Here is a 15986-nt window from a genome sequence, read left to right as displayed (position 1 = left end):
AAAGCCCACATTACTTCTACTACCTCCACATTCCAGTTTCGCTCAGCAATCATGACTCTGATTTGTATTTCAAACCTGTACATGTACAGTGTGTGTACAGCTGACCAGTGATTTTTGGTTTTCAACGTACTTTATCATGTGCTTTCCCAGTACAACAGATTGGAACAAGAGAAGTGCCTTGAAATACCATCACTTACACTCTTTGATGAACAGGTAGGTCAGCGTTAATACCACAGTGTGACCACTAAATAGGAAGTCTCCGCACAGGATGTGTGATCCAGTTATGGACAGACCACCACCAGAAATCAGCCGCAGGATCCTCTGAACCTTTGCCTGAGAATCTCCGTTCAACTAAAACACCAGGAAAAAAAAAAGTACAAAAAATTATGTTTAAAGATACACCGTGAGTTGAGTAAACTTCTTGCCCAAACATATGTGGAGTCACAGAGACACAGAGAAAAATGACACAAATTATCCTAATTTTCTCTGGCTTTCTTTCACATATTCTTAAACAAATCAGCATACATATCGAAGTTGACAGGTGTTAAAGATCAGCTTGAAAACACTAACATTCTGTCTGTGCCTCCCCGGACTACTTTAAAATATGCATTGTATGAGAATGAGATGCAGAATATAAAGGAAAGGTAAACATTAAAAATTTGTAAGGCCAGGTATCTCATGATAGCCATTAAGGGAATGGATAAAATACATTTAAAACCAGTTCTAATACAGCACAACCTTGTGTACCATTTCTGTCATTCTGTTCAGAGCTGAGCAATGTTCCTACAGGACAAAAACCTCAAACTCAATTTTAGATTTCTCTAGAAACTCAGTCAGCACTTACTCAGATTTAGAGGTTTGAGAGTTTTTTTAAACATGCATTAGGATCAGCTTTTGATTTATCATAAATATTAGGCAAACACTCAATTTCACCTAGCTGTTTACAGATTAACTCTGGAAAAAAACAAAACAACCAACCAAACAAAAAACCCCCACACCAAAACAAACCAACCAACCCACAACCACGAGATAAAGAGATAACTGCATTTTTCATAATAATAAAAATATTCACATGGAACAAAAAAAAAAAATCCAGAAGAGGTATTAAGTTTTTTCTGGAGTTCAAGTAATTAATCATGTTTTAATGCTACCAAATGCACCTTCAGCAGAGACATTTAACTTTGCCTTTGCTTATCGCTTCCCATTCCTCACTACACAGTCTACTATACACAAAGTCATTCTCCAACCTACTAGAAGAAAATGTGAGTCTTTACAATAGTGGTATGTAAATAGTTTTTCGAGTAGATATTGATTCATAAGGAAAGCAGTTCATCCACTATGTTCCTAAGCTGTCCCAATGTGAAAGAATAAGACTGAACAGACATGATGCTGTACCTCAAGACCAACAAGATTCTACACAAGTAGTGACAAATTTGTCTCCCAAACAAATTAGCAATATTTCTTAGGTTTCAAAATGCTTACCTTCTCAGTACACAACCATACTGTTTCTTACTCTCTCAAGTGCACTGCTCTTTCAACACAGCCAACACAATTCAGTTTGTTCCAAGGCAATTGTGTCTACAACTTTTTACGGCAGTAACAGAATTCCTTTGTGTCACCACCTAACTACACTTGTAGTAATATTAGCATGTACATGGTTCTATATGTATCAGCTCATTTAAAACAGCTGAACTTGTGTTAGTCACATTTATATGCATTTTGCAGGCTGGAAGCAGGGACAGGCACCTGACTTCAGGTATTGTGACACCTCTTGACAAAATAGTGTGAGAAACAGGACAAAGCACATGATAACTCTGTGGGGTTTTTTTAAAGGGATACTACAATACAAGCTTGTGTATGAGCCTATGAATTACAATATTAACCTTTGGTATCCCACCATGTAAGAAAAAATATTGCTGCAGTATTAGAGTGATTAGCTTAAGCCTCAGAAGCAAGTTTACTAATTTGGTAGCAGCACTATTTCATAGATACTCTCCTTGAAAGCATCTTAACTGCAGCAACGGCTTGAGGCTCTTTCTGTATCAAACAACTTTTGGTTTATCACTATGCTTCTGAAGACATCAGCTGAAAGTAATTTGCGTTAGTAAACAACACCTAGAATATTATCTTCTGTTTGCTCTAATGAGCCGTAAAGACTCACACAGAGACCAAGGCAAAAATTAGGGAGCAGACTCTTACCTTTGGCGCACACTGAAAATGCATTCCAGGCACAGGTAAGGTGGTAACATACATAGTAATACAGCGGTACAGATATAAAGTTCCTATTATAAAAAAGAACCTGCGTCCCACTATTGATCTGAAAGAGAAGTGGGGAAAAAACTGAGTACAGAGTTGACATGCAAGATATACATACAACAGTTATGGAGCTCTAGCTTTATTATAATATAGCACTAAATCCCTAGAATTAAAGAGCAACTCCAACCCCTGCTCTTCGCAACACATTTCTCTGAATCAAAGACTAAAAAGTCTTTCTTCAGGTTTCAGTCTTGCTAACTCATAATAGTACCAAACTACCACAAAGCTCCCACCAAAGCTGTCAGTTTAACATGGCCTTACTCTAACTTAGGTGTGCAGTTGGGCATAGCTTTCCTCAACTCAGTGACCTTCTCGTTTTAGTCCCATATTATAACCATGCACTTGACTTAAATACGTCTAGTTTAAGCACATGAAGACAATGGAAGAAGCTTGTAGTCTAGCTGTAGAGGACATTGGGCTCCTTCTCAAATTTGGATGAGATTTTTTACATCATCATTTCCTCTGTTTAAATATTGCTATGTCAGTAAACACACTTTGAAAAGCCCAATCCCAGAATAAGTTTGACTAGTACAACACAGGTATCAGAAATTCAGATTTACAAGCCTTATTCAATAATCAGGATAAACCTGTGTTTCCATATCCAGCATGGACACTGGAACATTTTCTAAAGAAGTCATCCCTCTTTCATTTTCCTTCAATCCCTACTCTACAATATTGCTACAGATGCTACCATAAGATTTCTGCTACCCAGAGCAAACGAGGGAAACCAACATTATGAAAACATCCCGCAGAGAAAAAAAAAAAAGGCTACTTACTTGTATCTAAGAAACAACCACTGGAATATCCATAATCCAACTAGTATCATTCCATTTATTTCTGATACAGAAAAAGCCCACTGCACACGATCAATGTAATCAAAAAATTTGTCAGGCAAGGGAGGGCTCAGCTCCTTTGGAGGTACTCTCTCATGGACCACAGTGATCATGACAGTTGTTAGAATCAGGTTGAAGAGAGCATAGACAAAGGCAATGCCTGTTTTCCACCACTCCAGAGGAAATTTGTTCCTAGCCTCAGCAGGCATAGCAATCTGGATGTAATCAGGATATTTCTTTGCTGTTTTTCGCAAGCCATTAGACAAGCCCTTTGGTTTGCTCGTGCCATTTTTGTTCTCTTCACTGACTGAGAGAGTAGGTCGTGAGTAGCCACTAGAAGTGTCATTGTTTTGAACCTCCATATGCTCTTCAAGCTTTGCTGTCTCAATGGTATTCATTCCCAAGCTGTATGGCCAAATTCAGTTTCAGTGACCAATTTCTGGGCTCTCTGGAGTCTGTTATTCCTCTAAGTCCAACGTTTTGTTCCTAGATGATTTTTGATTCCTGTAAAATTCTAAAAAGTGTCCATTGTGCTTTCACTATTCAGATACTGTAAAGGGAGTTGTGAAGACAAATCCTTCTTTCATCTGGAGCTGTATCATCTGCAAAAAACCAAAACAGATACTGAGAAATTTCAGAACTATCAGTGTGACACTGAACAAATCTCTCGAAAATGCTTATTTTAAGTTCCATCCAAGTCTTCTTACATATGCAGGCAAAAGGCAAACTAGAAACTGGTGGTTACTGGGAAATAATTCAAGCCACTTCCTACTGAGTAACTTGATAAATCTCTGATCAGCTTAGGTACTAGTAGCAATTCAGGCTTTTTTTTTTTTTTTTTTTTTTTAAGACAATATCCACAGACTCTAACGATCATGACAGCACTTGCTTTGTCAGTTGTCAGAATTAAGACTAAACCATATTTGCAGCAATACTGAATTTTACTGCTTGGGGCACTCCATACAAAATATCTCCTTTTTGACCCTAGGGTTCCTGCAGATATTAGTGTAGTTTGTCCACGTAGATCAGGTAATCTTGTCAGACCAGGTGATAAGACTGAAAACAGAATGGCTCTACAGGATTTGATTTTGTAAGGTATAATGTAATTTAGAGTTACATTAAAAAAATCTGTTCAATGGATAGCTCCATTACATTTTCTGGGATCTAAATGAGTATTTAAACCAAAACAAGTTTATATTAAAAAGTCTACATAGCTACTGTAGTATTCACTAAATAGTGCCTGAAACTTCAGAGAACCAGATTCTTAGTTATGCTAACCTGTATGTAGAACAGACTACAAATGGATTTGTGTTAGTCCTTTAGTTAAAAATGTGTCTAAATAGATTTTTTTTTTTTTAAACAGGAACAAATAGCAAGATTCATTATCACACAGGATTTGTTTCAGGCTGCATTTGTCAATTCAGCAAAGTCTCATTAGATTAAAAATATTAGATAAATGCATTTATAACTTTTTCTACAAAAAGAAAAGAATGCAGTTCACCTCTACAGAACTGGAATTGCTCTAGATGAAACAAAGGCCATTTCTCCCCTCCGTCTTTTAAGTTCTGTAAAACCATTTACTCATTGTAGTTGTGATGTACCTATATTTTTGTTACTCTGTTCAGCTATGGCAAAAGTAGTTTTATCATATATTAAGTGTTCACTATCTACCAGCAGATTATAATTCTTTTCTTAATTGTTCCTCTAAGAGAAGTTCAACACTACCAGCACCTCAAGTCTCCGCACGCCAACACACGCTGCCCCAGTTTGCCGTGCTATCTGTACAACTAAGTCATCATGATGGAAACTAGAGCTGCCGGTGTCCCTAACTGTGCATCACAGAGCTTGGCTTCAGAGAAGACAACCTGGAAAAACCTGTCCAGGAACTGATCTCTCGATAGCAAGGACTATGTAAAACCCAAACAGCCTGACACGGCATTTGTGTTTTGGTCCCTCCCTCTGCAACGCCCCAAATAGAGAATCCCACTGGCTTCCTAGCTGCTGCTCTTACTGCTGAAAGAGAAAGGAGGTAAAAGGTTCAGATCGCAAATATGTGAGATTCATACAAATAACATTGAAATAGTCACAAAGCATTTCTAAATTAACCTCTCAGCAGTGTTTCTGAAACTCACTGCTATTGGTTGACCTTCCCTAACTCCCTAATCAACAAGTGTATGAAAACAGACACAATGCACCCAAAAAAACAACTATCCTCCACCACCAAAAAGCAACACCTAAGAAAACGAGTGGCGATTTCAGATGCTTTTTCTCTCTTACTAGTCAGGCTGTAAACTCTGCTTCCCTAGGAGAAGGGGATGTTTAACCCAACAGCCGGGCAACAACCTCTCTGATGCTTCCTACAACTAAGAATGCTCTTTCAAAGCAGCTGTGAAAGCAACAGCTTTACTTAAAACTGTAGTAGAACAGCACCTCAACTCTCAAAAGTCCTTTCCTTAACACACACACATTCTTCTATTCCCTCTGGCTACTGAAGATAAGCATATGACAAAACACTTCAGTGACAGTACAGAAAAAAACCCCACCACCCTGAACCTAATTGCTTACGTTTTGGAGCATGAGTCTACCCAGTGCTCACCTAAGTGAAGAGCCTTCTCAACACCATGTTACACATGGCAGTCACTGATGTGAAGATCACCAATTGGTATATTTTATCAATGTGCAGTTGAAACACTTTCAGAATTATGTATTTACTGAAGAACAAAGAACATCACAACAAGCAGCAACCTTGGTTATTCCCCACAAATACCTAACACCACTAGTAATATAAGGAAGAAATTTTTTTTCAGATATTTAATGACATCCAAGTAAGCCTTAAAGATCAAAGAGTATCTGAACTACAGATGAACAACAACTCAACAACCTAAAAGTAAAGTGGCACTCAGGTTTTTATATTAACTTATTAAGCAAAGCAATTATACCTACAGCTTGCAGGAAAAGATTGTGTTCCTTCTTGGTACTTTAAAATGGATTGTTAAGGCATATTGATCTACCACTTCTGTTGGTTGATCAAGATTATTTGAAGCAGAGTCCATACTGTGGTCAAACCTTTGTTTGCATTGACAGTTCAAGGTGCTATGCACTATCTGATCAGCGATCTGTGAGCACATAAAGGCTTTCCTTTATAGTACCTTGTCAACCTATTTCTCCCATACTTGAAAAGCAAGCAGAAACTCTACTGATGAAAGAGAGAAAAATCACTTGCTTGAAGCTGTCAGTCCCTCGCTGCCAACCTGACTGCCCAGAGAAGTGACAGCTATAAAGCACTAACAGCCTCGTCATCCTCTGCTACAAGCTGTAAAAGGAACTCCCCAGAAGTACACAGGTTTTCTGCCAACATCCCATCCCATACTCACATACCCATCCAAGTCCCCATGAGGAATGTGTTCCTTTTGGCTTCCAGGTTGTCCTTATGTTATTTTAGGTAAAATATCCTATTGCTTCTTTTGTCAAACCTGGAATGCCCCCATTTCAAAGCCTGGAGATGCCCATAAACTGCCTAGCAGTGGGCCTTAGACAACTTCAGTAACCAGGCAGCAATGCTCAGACCTGGACATCTTACCAACATCTAGGGTCTGAAAAATCAAACCCCATTGCTTTAAGCCATGGAGCATCCACTGGAGGAATCTCAAAGACTCACACAAAATTAGCTAAGTAACCCAAAAGGATAAATAAAACTCCTGTAAGGGATACACCCAGGTTTTAGGAACAAGTTTTCTTTTTGGAACCACTTCAATACCTTCTAAAAACAGATATGTACCTTCATCAAGGAACAGAGCTTCTTTACCAGCAATGTTACAGCAAAAGTCATAATTGCCACCAGGAACAACACATTTCAAGGAAAATATTAAGAGTGAAAAAGATACAAAAAAAGCAGGGGTCCGAACTGTTTATCCTGAGCTTCTACTTGCTCCCAAGCAAATAGCTCCTTCAGCATCCCCATATTTCACTGTCATTCAAAAGAAAATAGTTGATGGAAGTACAGCTCTGAGATAAGTGTAAGAAAGCACGTCTACATTTGGCTCTTTACACGAGAACTTCAGAATAACAAACAGTTTTATTTAGCTTGTTAGTCATCCGATTTCCACATAAAGGTCATTTTCATATAAAGTTAGCTCACAATTGGCATTTCTCATCTGGTATTTGAAACTTCAGTAAGATTTCTCAAAATATTTTAACTTCTGTAATTTATCAAAGACCCAATAGTCACAATTTGCACAGGCCTTCCAAATAAGTAGTTCTTAACCTGCTGTTCCAAATACGAACAACACTATTGTAACAAACGCATCCAAACAGTATGACCGGTCTACTCTACATTAAGGAAAGCTACACACTTATATACAAGATGGAAAAAGTTTCTAGGCAGTCATATTTTAAAACCTCATTCACTTTTGTTAAAGTTGGCTGAAACATTTGACACAGCTGTAATATCACCTTGTATTTGGTAGCTGCAGAAAAAGGGTATGTAAATAAAATACTGCAGAAAATAAATACACAACTGGAGATAACATGAGAGAAAGTTATAGTGTATTGTTATCAATATCATGATTAGCAAGAAACAAATGATAGTTAGCTTGTATTTTCTTCGGCCAAGTTTTTAGGGCTATTTGTGGGACCAGAACTAGGAAAGTGGATGTGCAGCCTCTGTTACCTTGACAGCAATGAATAAAAACTGGCTTTTGGAGCCGTTCTCTTTTTATTTTTTAAAGCATTCCCGGTCTCAGTGTGTTTTTATAGTATCCCTTCTTCCATGGAATATGCATGCCTCACAGCATGTAGACCATTGGGGGAGGGGGGGAGGGCGCAAAACAAACCCACCACAAAACCCAAAATGTTAAACCAGATCCGAGCAAAATACATTTAGGTGTGCAGAAACCAGACTGAATTTAATAGGTTTGCTTATTTCTATTTCCCTACAGTAAAAATATTTTCAGAGCTGTGTTCATCTTTCAGCTGTACAATGTTTATGCTTAGAATATATAAATACATGCACAAAGCAAACTGCAGTTTATTTAACAGTCACAAGTTCATCTACATTCTCTAACACACTGCCAACACATTTCTTGCTCATGTGAGGCTAAACAAGCGCAAGATAAAGCTGTATTACAGAAGCACCATCCATTCAAATGCTCTCAGAACTGAGACTATCATCATATTGTCACTTGCAATAAATTTCAACTTTTATAAAAAGCATTAACTACTTACCCTGTATAAAATTCTTTTCGGAAGTAGAAATAGACCAGATAATCCCTCTACCCCTTGAGAGAGGGATTTTGCAATTCTCTACCAACAGAAGCTGTCTTTTAAGGACTAAATATCTACACTTACCCAAATAGAGGTGGAGGAAAAGCTTCAAGGTTACTGGTTATCTGTTTCTACAATCCAAGTTTTACCAGTTCTGTGGAATTCTGTTTCTTCACACCTCTTAACAGTAAGAAGGGTGTTAGTTCCCCATTTTCCTGGCATTTAGTATTCAGTGTGTTCCAAAATAGTGCCAGGTTTCTAAAACAGTATGTCCCAAAAAACACAAGAAACTATTCATACACACGTGCAAATATGTAATTATAAATAAAATATAACTGTAATTTTTCCTTAAGAGCAGTCACCAGAACTGAGTGACTACCTAAGTAAGAGGAAAAAAAAATAAAATAAAATCTTCGAGCTCTTATCATTCTGAACACTGCTGAGTAGGTTTGCCTTAATTGTATGAAGGCATCTTCAAACTCTTCAACTGTTTGGTCCCCAGACTCCAGAGAATCATTTTTGGTAACTAAGAGTCTGATGCCCTCTAAACATGTTTTGTATCCTGACGCTGTGACAGGCTTAGATTTTTTTCCTCCCTGTTATTTACCCTTATCTTTTAAGAACCACAGTCACAATATCTGTAAAATGGCAATTATTTGTTCTCTTTTAGTGCTACGTTAACTAATTCTAGCAGTAATTCACATGCATATGGCATAACAAAGGCAGTTTTATTTACAGGTTAACAGTCTTTCCTAAAACAAAGGTTTTGAGAATGGTCAGAGTCCCGTCTGTAGAATCAGAAGCGTTAACAGGATAATTCAGGTTAGAAGAAACCTCAGGAGGTCCCAAGGCTCAGCCAGGATCAGCTATGACATCAAATTGCTCAGTGCTTCATCCAGCTCTACCTTTAACACCTCAAAGAGGCACAACCTCTCCAAGCAGCCTGTTCCACTACACAGTTGTTCTCACAGTAAATGTGGTTCTGGTTTTTGTTTGGTTTGGTTTTGTGTTTTGCTTTGTTCCTGTTTTTGCTGTTGCTTGGTTTGAATCTACTTTTTTTTTTATATCTACTTCTTATTACAAATTATGCCCCTTGTGTCTCATCCTCCCATGGCCCTGATGTTCCTGATGATGTCCTTGTAGGTATGATGGGGCTGCTGATGGGTCCAGTTCCCCAGGCTCCCCCACAGGGCCTGTGCTCCAGCCCTCCGACCACCCTGCCAGTCCCTTTCACAGAATCACAGAATGTTATGTTTTTCCCAGATCAAGGACCCCAAACCAGACACAGTATTCTAGATACAGCTAAGAAGTACTGAGCAGAGAGGAATAATCACTTCCCTATAAATACTGGCTATGCTCCTATTAAATACAGCTCAGGATAGTGTTGGCTGCCTTCACTGCCAATGCACATTGCTAAATGCCTTTCCAACAGAGCTGAAAGAAATATTGACCTTTTTCCAAAAGGCTAAAGGCTCCCTCATAACTCTTTCACTCCAGAAAAATGAGATTAAGAATAAATCATCTTCCTATTCAATCTATCCTCTCCAAAATAAGCCTGCTTCAATATTTCAGATCTGAACAGAAAAGTCTGCTACCCTGAATTGATACTTAATTTCTGAATCAGCTGCCTTTGAACCAAGGCAAAAAAGGTGCTCTATACTGCATGCTTTGTAACATCGCAAAGAAATGTTGAGCTTACGTCCTTTTTTCCATTCATTAAAAAGGACTATTATAAACACTTCAAAAAGAGTGGAAGTCACTTTACTATCTCAGTCTTATCAGGCAAAATAATTCCAAAAGAGTGCCAAAAGAAACCTCTGGATCATCAGGCGTTTAAGTGCTTTGCTGACTGTCTCAAGCTCCTCACTGCTAATTGCTTTCATTCTGCCATAGCTTTGCAGACACTGTTGAAGAACCACTTCTCAAAGAGGTAGCAAGGTTTAAAAATGTGTGAAGAGTTGAGCAGCACATCTAATGCTCCACATCCTTTCTAGCTCACACAAAAGTTGCTGATTACTGGCTGGGGGGGTGGGTCTGACACAGAAGGCAGGAGTGTTTTAGACTGTTTTGTGAAACCCTCCACCTAGTTACGAGAGCAGAGGTTGCACTTCATGATGGAAAGTCAGACCCAGAGATTAGTCACCACTTTCAGCACAGGGCCGTGAGGAATCACAGTGACTAATGTGTGTGCTACAGCTTATCAGTCATCAGCCAGCTAGAAGAGGAAGTCACATACAGTGATACACTCTAAAAATATTTGGGTAATTATTAAAAAGATAATGCATGTCAAATTTTTCCCCTGTGCTAGTACCAAAAAGCAGCAGTGCCAACTCCAAAATAAGAGGTCACATTTATGAGAATATTTTGGAATATTTCCTGCAGCAGTAAGAACCCTTTTCCTAGAAGTTTAGAGGACAATAATCGCTTAAATCTGCAAAGTATTTTACAATATTAGCAGGTAATAACTAAGGAATAGATGAACAAGTTGAACAACCCAGACAAAAGCTATTTTAACACTGAAGTATACCCAGAAGTTCTTATCTTGTAACTCACATTTAACGGAAATCTAATACAGACATTAGGTCTCGCAAGGCATATGACACTAAAGAGAGAATCATTCACTGTAGTCCTCATCTAGTGACAGCAGAAAGACACCACATGAATTCTTAGGACAGGGCATATTTAAAATTGATTAGTATCATACTATAAGCAAGTTTCACATATCCCTCAGTTTGACTGGCACATTACAAATTATGAATCTCTATGCAGGAGCAACACTTGCTTTGTTCAGAGGTTCAAGGAATGAAAACATCTCTTTTCAGAAACACCAATATCTTCCCCCTCCTTATCTTACCCTCTGTGCCAACACTAAAATTCTGGCACACTACACACTGTCAAACAAATCAGGAAAGAGTCTCTGAATACCTTCTCTCTCCCCCTCCAAAACTCCTAGATAGTTTTCAGCTTGCTCAACTCTGATGTAGCTACCTGGAAAGCTTCATGAATATTAGTCAAGAGGAATGACACAGACACAAGGCATCCTCCCTCATGGACGGTAAACACCCAGACTGGCCAAAACTGATCATGACACACGATCTGCCCCTGTTTGGGTCTTTCCCTTTCCCTTCTTGTGGCAACCACCAGTTCCCAACCCCCCCTACCAGGGCAGCAACAGCGTAAGGCTCTCGCATCACAACCACTCTCCCAGGAGAACAGACATGGGAATACTCAGACCTCGTTAAAATGTTTCTTCACAGGCTCAGACACCCAAATCCATGCCCAGCTCACACACCAAACGTTTGTTTCTCTCTGCTTTTTGAGCTTGCCACACTTTCAGAAGTAAAACCAGGTAAGTTTAACACCAAGAAGTCAAGACTACTGAGCAATTTGACTACCATGACCAACCCATACAGATGGTTATTCAGGGAATGAGAACAACAGCATAGAATCCTTTCATAATATATTATTTGAGCTTCTAGTCTGCAATAACCAAAATTATATCAACTTTCCTACATGTAACTGGGTTTTTCACTGGAATTCTTCCCATCAAGTTTAAGCACTACAGAGTTAAATATGTTCAAAAAAACGTCATCACAACCTAACCTCCCAATGCAGTCCCATGGTCTTCCTTAAACTTGTTCAAGCGTTCCATTAGCTCAAAATTTTCTATTAATAGAAGAAAATACTTTCCACATTATGCTGACAAGAAAAAACATTTCCCTTTTATATTATTTAATTAGTCAGGGAAGAAGACAGTTTAGCTTTAAATCCTAAACACTTCAATACTGCACACTTTAACACTCCCTTTTTTATTTTTGTTTCTGCCATAGACCGATGAACAAACCACACACTTCCTCAGAACTCTCTCCTCCCTTGCCTCACACACTATCTCCCCACAGCACTGGGTATCATAGTTCAATAAAGTTTCAAGAGGATGGCAACAGCAGGACAGCAGTAGAAAATAATTACAAATATCACCCAAATTCATTCTGTAACACCTTTCCCAGACATTTCGCTATTGCCATTTGAGCCTCACCCTACAGGTCAGAAGAGGAGGCCAAGAATGCTATTAATGTGTTTTTACCACCCCTCACAGAGCTACTATTTACCTCAGTACCTAACTAAACGTGTCCAAAATAATTCAAACCTCTCCTCATTATTCCTGCCTTTGGTAAAAAGTATTTTCTATCCTCTAGCACTTAATGACCCTGCATTGAACATCACCACAATAACAAAATGTTTTTATGCCAAGTCTCTCATGAGGCTCAGCACAGAAGTGTTTACCATTCACAACAATCATTTATTTTCCTTCCCCTTTTCATCTAATAGTTTGAGAAGTTTATTGCTTTTTTAAAGCTTTTAAAAATTATTTAAAGAACCAAGTTAAACAGAAAGGATTTAAAAGAACAAAGTTGGTGATGCTCATCCCAAATTCTCATTTACTAAAACTGCAAGATTAAAACAAGAAACCCACAAGAAAAAAGCCACGTACCATCTTCAGCATCGCTCCTAGAAAAGCCACCATTAGATTCCCTCACGGTAGTATTAGACAACTGCTTTGTAACATCTACGTCTTGTCCTTGCACACATAGCATGACTAAAAAGGTATAAATTAAATTAATAATTTAATTACTGGAGTTACGCTAATCTTAATCTACCAATTGGTAAAATCCGGTGTGAAAGTACTGAGGGTACTCAATCTATACAGAATGCTTTTACAATGCACTGTACCACATACCTCAGGTAGTAACTTCCAGTCCGTAAGCTACCTGGTTATGCCCAAGGGAAGCTTCTAGTCACCGTCAAACCTGTTATCTTCAGCAGTACATGAAAGGAAGGGATCAAACTAATCAAGCATTAATGTGAGCTGCAAATACAAGGTGGCCAAACTGTCTGTTAAATGGCATTTGTATCAATTGCACAGTGTGCTGCACCTGAATATTGTTTATTTTCCATTTCTTTGTTTAATGACTTGAACAGTAATGCTACTATTGCTTTAAATTTTGAGTCAATATAGTGTTTTCACAGTAAAAAACACAAGCAAGAACCCAAGTCCAGTTCTGACATTTGTCTTACTGTTAATGAAAAATGGGGGGGTGGTGGTGCATGGGGCAGGCAAAATATGTGATTAAACAAGAGGTTTCAGAAAGGACATTTGGAAAAAGTTACTTGCTATTATATTTTATAGTTCTTGGTTACATTTTAATGTGATGTCCTAGAGCTCTAGAACATCTTTATAAATAGAAAGCATTTTATAAAAGTGATTCAAAAATGTACTTTAAAGCATTCTTATCCCATGTCCAGCCAGACATCTATACATACACTGATTTGGGAGAAGGAAGGGGGAACATAAGGGTGTCATACATGTTAGCTGAAATGTGGAAAGACTGTAACTACAAGGTGACAGATTCTATAAACTGTTCCCCCAAAACACATTGCAGCAGTCAGAACCACAGACAACAAAACTGTTTAAAAGAATAAAGTCAGTCTCATTTGTAGACTCACCAAGACCAGTGCTGTTGTGAATGTGTGCTAAGTAACCATGGTGTACAGCAAATAAGTGGTGAATCAACTAATTACACGTGATCAGTTAACACAAGTCTAAGGAAAGAACTAAGTGTTCAACTGGAAACAGTGTAATCAGTTTTAAAAGAAGAGAATTCACAACTCAGCAAAATTAGAGCACCGTAAAAAACAATTATTCTGGTCTACCAATTGGTGTCTTCTCATGAAGAAGTGTATCTGATGACTTTTATTTCTGCTGTGCTCCTGCATGAATCTTCCTCAAAAATACCAATGATGCCAAAAGAGATTTGCATGTATCAGCAAGAACAGTTCAGGTACTGCCTTCAGAAGCGACTTTCTAACTTTATGGCAAATTGACATAATCTGAGAGAATTATTGTCTAGAGTAGAACTCCAAAGTTAGACACTCTAGTGGCTTGGATTTCAAGAGCTTAGATCGACACAGCACTGCGGCAATCCAGGCCACTTCTTCGAGCAGCTACTTAGCTGAACACAGGCCAGCACAGGGTTCAAGCTGTGATGTCTTCTTCTGCAGGGAATCAGGGCAGCCACCTGAAGTGTCCAGGGTCAAAATTCACAGTAAAATTTCTTAAGCATGTTCAGACATCAGTACACTGAATATTCACACAGAGACATTTTCCAGCAAGGACTTGAGTTTCCACACACCCTCAAAATTTGAGTTAAAGTGTAGACTTCACAGCAGGCAATTTAAAACAAACATGAAAAACAAAGACAACAAAAAACACAAATGCACAAAAGAACCCATGAAAAACAAACAAAATGCCTAGGGAACAAGTTACTATTCAGTTTAACTATATGTATACACACACATATATATATACATAACTCCCAGACCTGGATATGAAGTGACAGAGCACTGGCAAAAAAGGAAAAAAAAAAAAAAAAACCACCACACACACACACACCACAAACCACAACACATCACAAAACACAGAAGCAGAGGCTGCTTTTGTTCTTAAACTCAATCTACAAACTGTCCTAGACCTATAGAACCCATGAAAATAGGAGGTGAGAGGTGTGGAAATAGCATTTTAAAACTGTCATAATAGCGAAAAGACAAAAAGCCATCCTAAATAACAATACATTTTCTGTCCACTAAGACCATCTTTCACTCCATTGAATCACGCTATTACAAATATACAACAAAAATACTGTGTCTGGCAGTTTACCAGCCTTTTTGACAAAAGGAGAAAGGCTTGTAACCTGCTTCTACCTGAAAACACTATAGAATATCACTATAAATGCATGTGTAAGTAGATTTTTCATGTACCGTTCTCAGCAATGCATGACCAAAACATAAGGTATGTAATATCAGTTTAACGTCTGCTAAGTAATACAGACCATTAAAACCACAGTAAGCATTTTCATAATAGTGTTGTGGAAGATTAATCCAGATAGCAGTTCTTTGAGCAAATTACATGAGGCCTAAGTGCAATCTCCTCTTGTAGCTGTCCTTATAATTGCAATACAGACTTCAATAACCAACCACCTTTTCCGCATATTAGACACATCACAGTCAAATTTTAACTAAACTGCATTGCCTTAAACACATGATCTAGAAAGGCTTGCAGTGCTAAAAGCTTTGTGTCTGATTTTACCACAACAGAATGCAGGGGGAGAATAGGAAGAAAGTGCACATGCATGCACACTCAAAAAAAAAAAAAGTGTGGTAAAAGAAGATAGTTCTAGTGTTTGCCCTTAATGTAGCACAATAGGACAGAGAGCTCCTGCTTTCCTGCAACTCATCTCTGCACTCCAGACCTCTGAGGTGAACAGTATCCCATTTTAACTTGGGTCATTCAGTACTGAGCTCCTCAAATGTAAGACAGCTTAAAAGCTGTTTAAAAGACGGTTTAGTCCAAACCCTATCACATTTAAGAGTTTATTTTAAACTTTCTCTAAGTCCAAATTAAAAAAAAAAAAAAAAACAAAAAAACACCAAACAAACAAAAACACAAACAAACAAAAAATATCACACCCTGTTCATGGGAACATTCATCCTGCAGAGTAAAAATAAGCCGGAGAGCTC

At 38.2% G+C, this 15986-nt stretch overlaps 1 protein-coding gene across 4 annotated transcripts in view; it reads right to left on the bottom strand.

Moving 5' to 3' along the window:
* SGMS2 (sphingomyelin synthase 2) overlaps nt 1–15986 on the bottom strand; it is a 42779-nt gene that overhangs the window by 14494 nt on the left and 12299 nt on the right. For all 4 annotated transcript variants that reach the window (XM_065633866.1, XM_065633867.1, XM_065633865.1 and 1 more), the window contains 3 exons: nt 3093–3751; nt 2200–2317; nt 198–351 (listed from right to left, as the gene is read on the bottom strand). In XM_065633866.1, coding sequence (XP_065489938.1) covers nt 198–351; nt 2200–2317; nt 3093–3547 — 727 coding nt within the window. In that variant the 5' untranslated portion in view covers nt 3548–3751. The remainder of the gene's footprint in view (nt 1–197; nt 352–2199; nt 2318–3092; nt 3752–15986) is intronic.

The sequence above is a fragment of the Caloenas nicobarica genome, chromosome 4 (assembly GCF_036013445.1).
Source record: "Caloenas nicobarica isolate bCalNic1 chromosome 4, bCalNic1.hap1, whole genome shotgun sequence".
Taxonomy (NCBI): domain Eukaryota; kingdom Metazoa; phylum Chordata; class Aves; order Columbiformes; family Columbidae; genus Caloenas; species Caloenas nicobarica.
The sequence above is the reverse complement of the archived record's forward strand: the minus strand, read 5'-3'. Positions and strand labels throughout refer to the sequence as shown.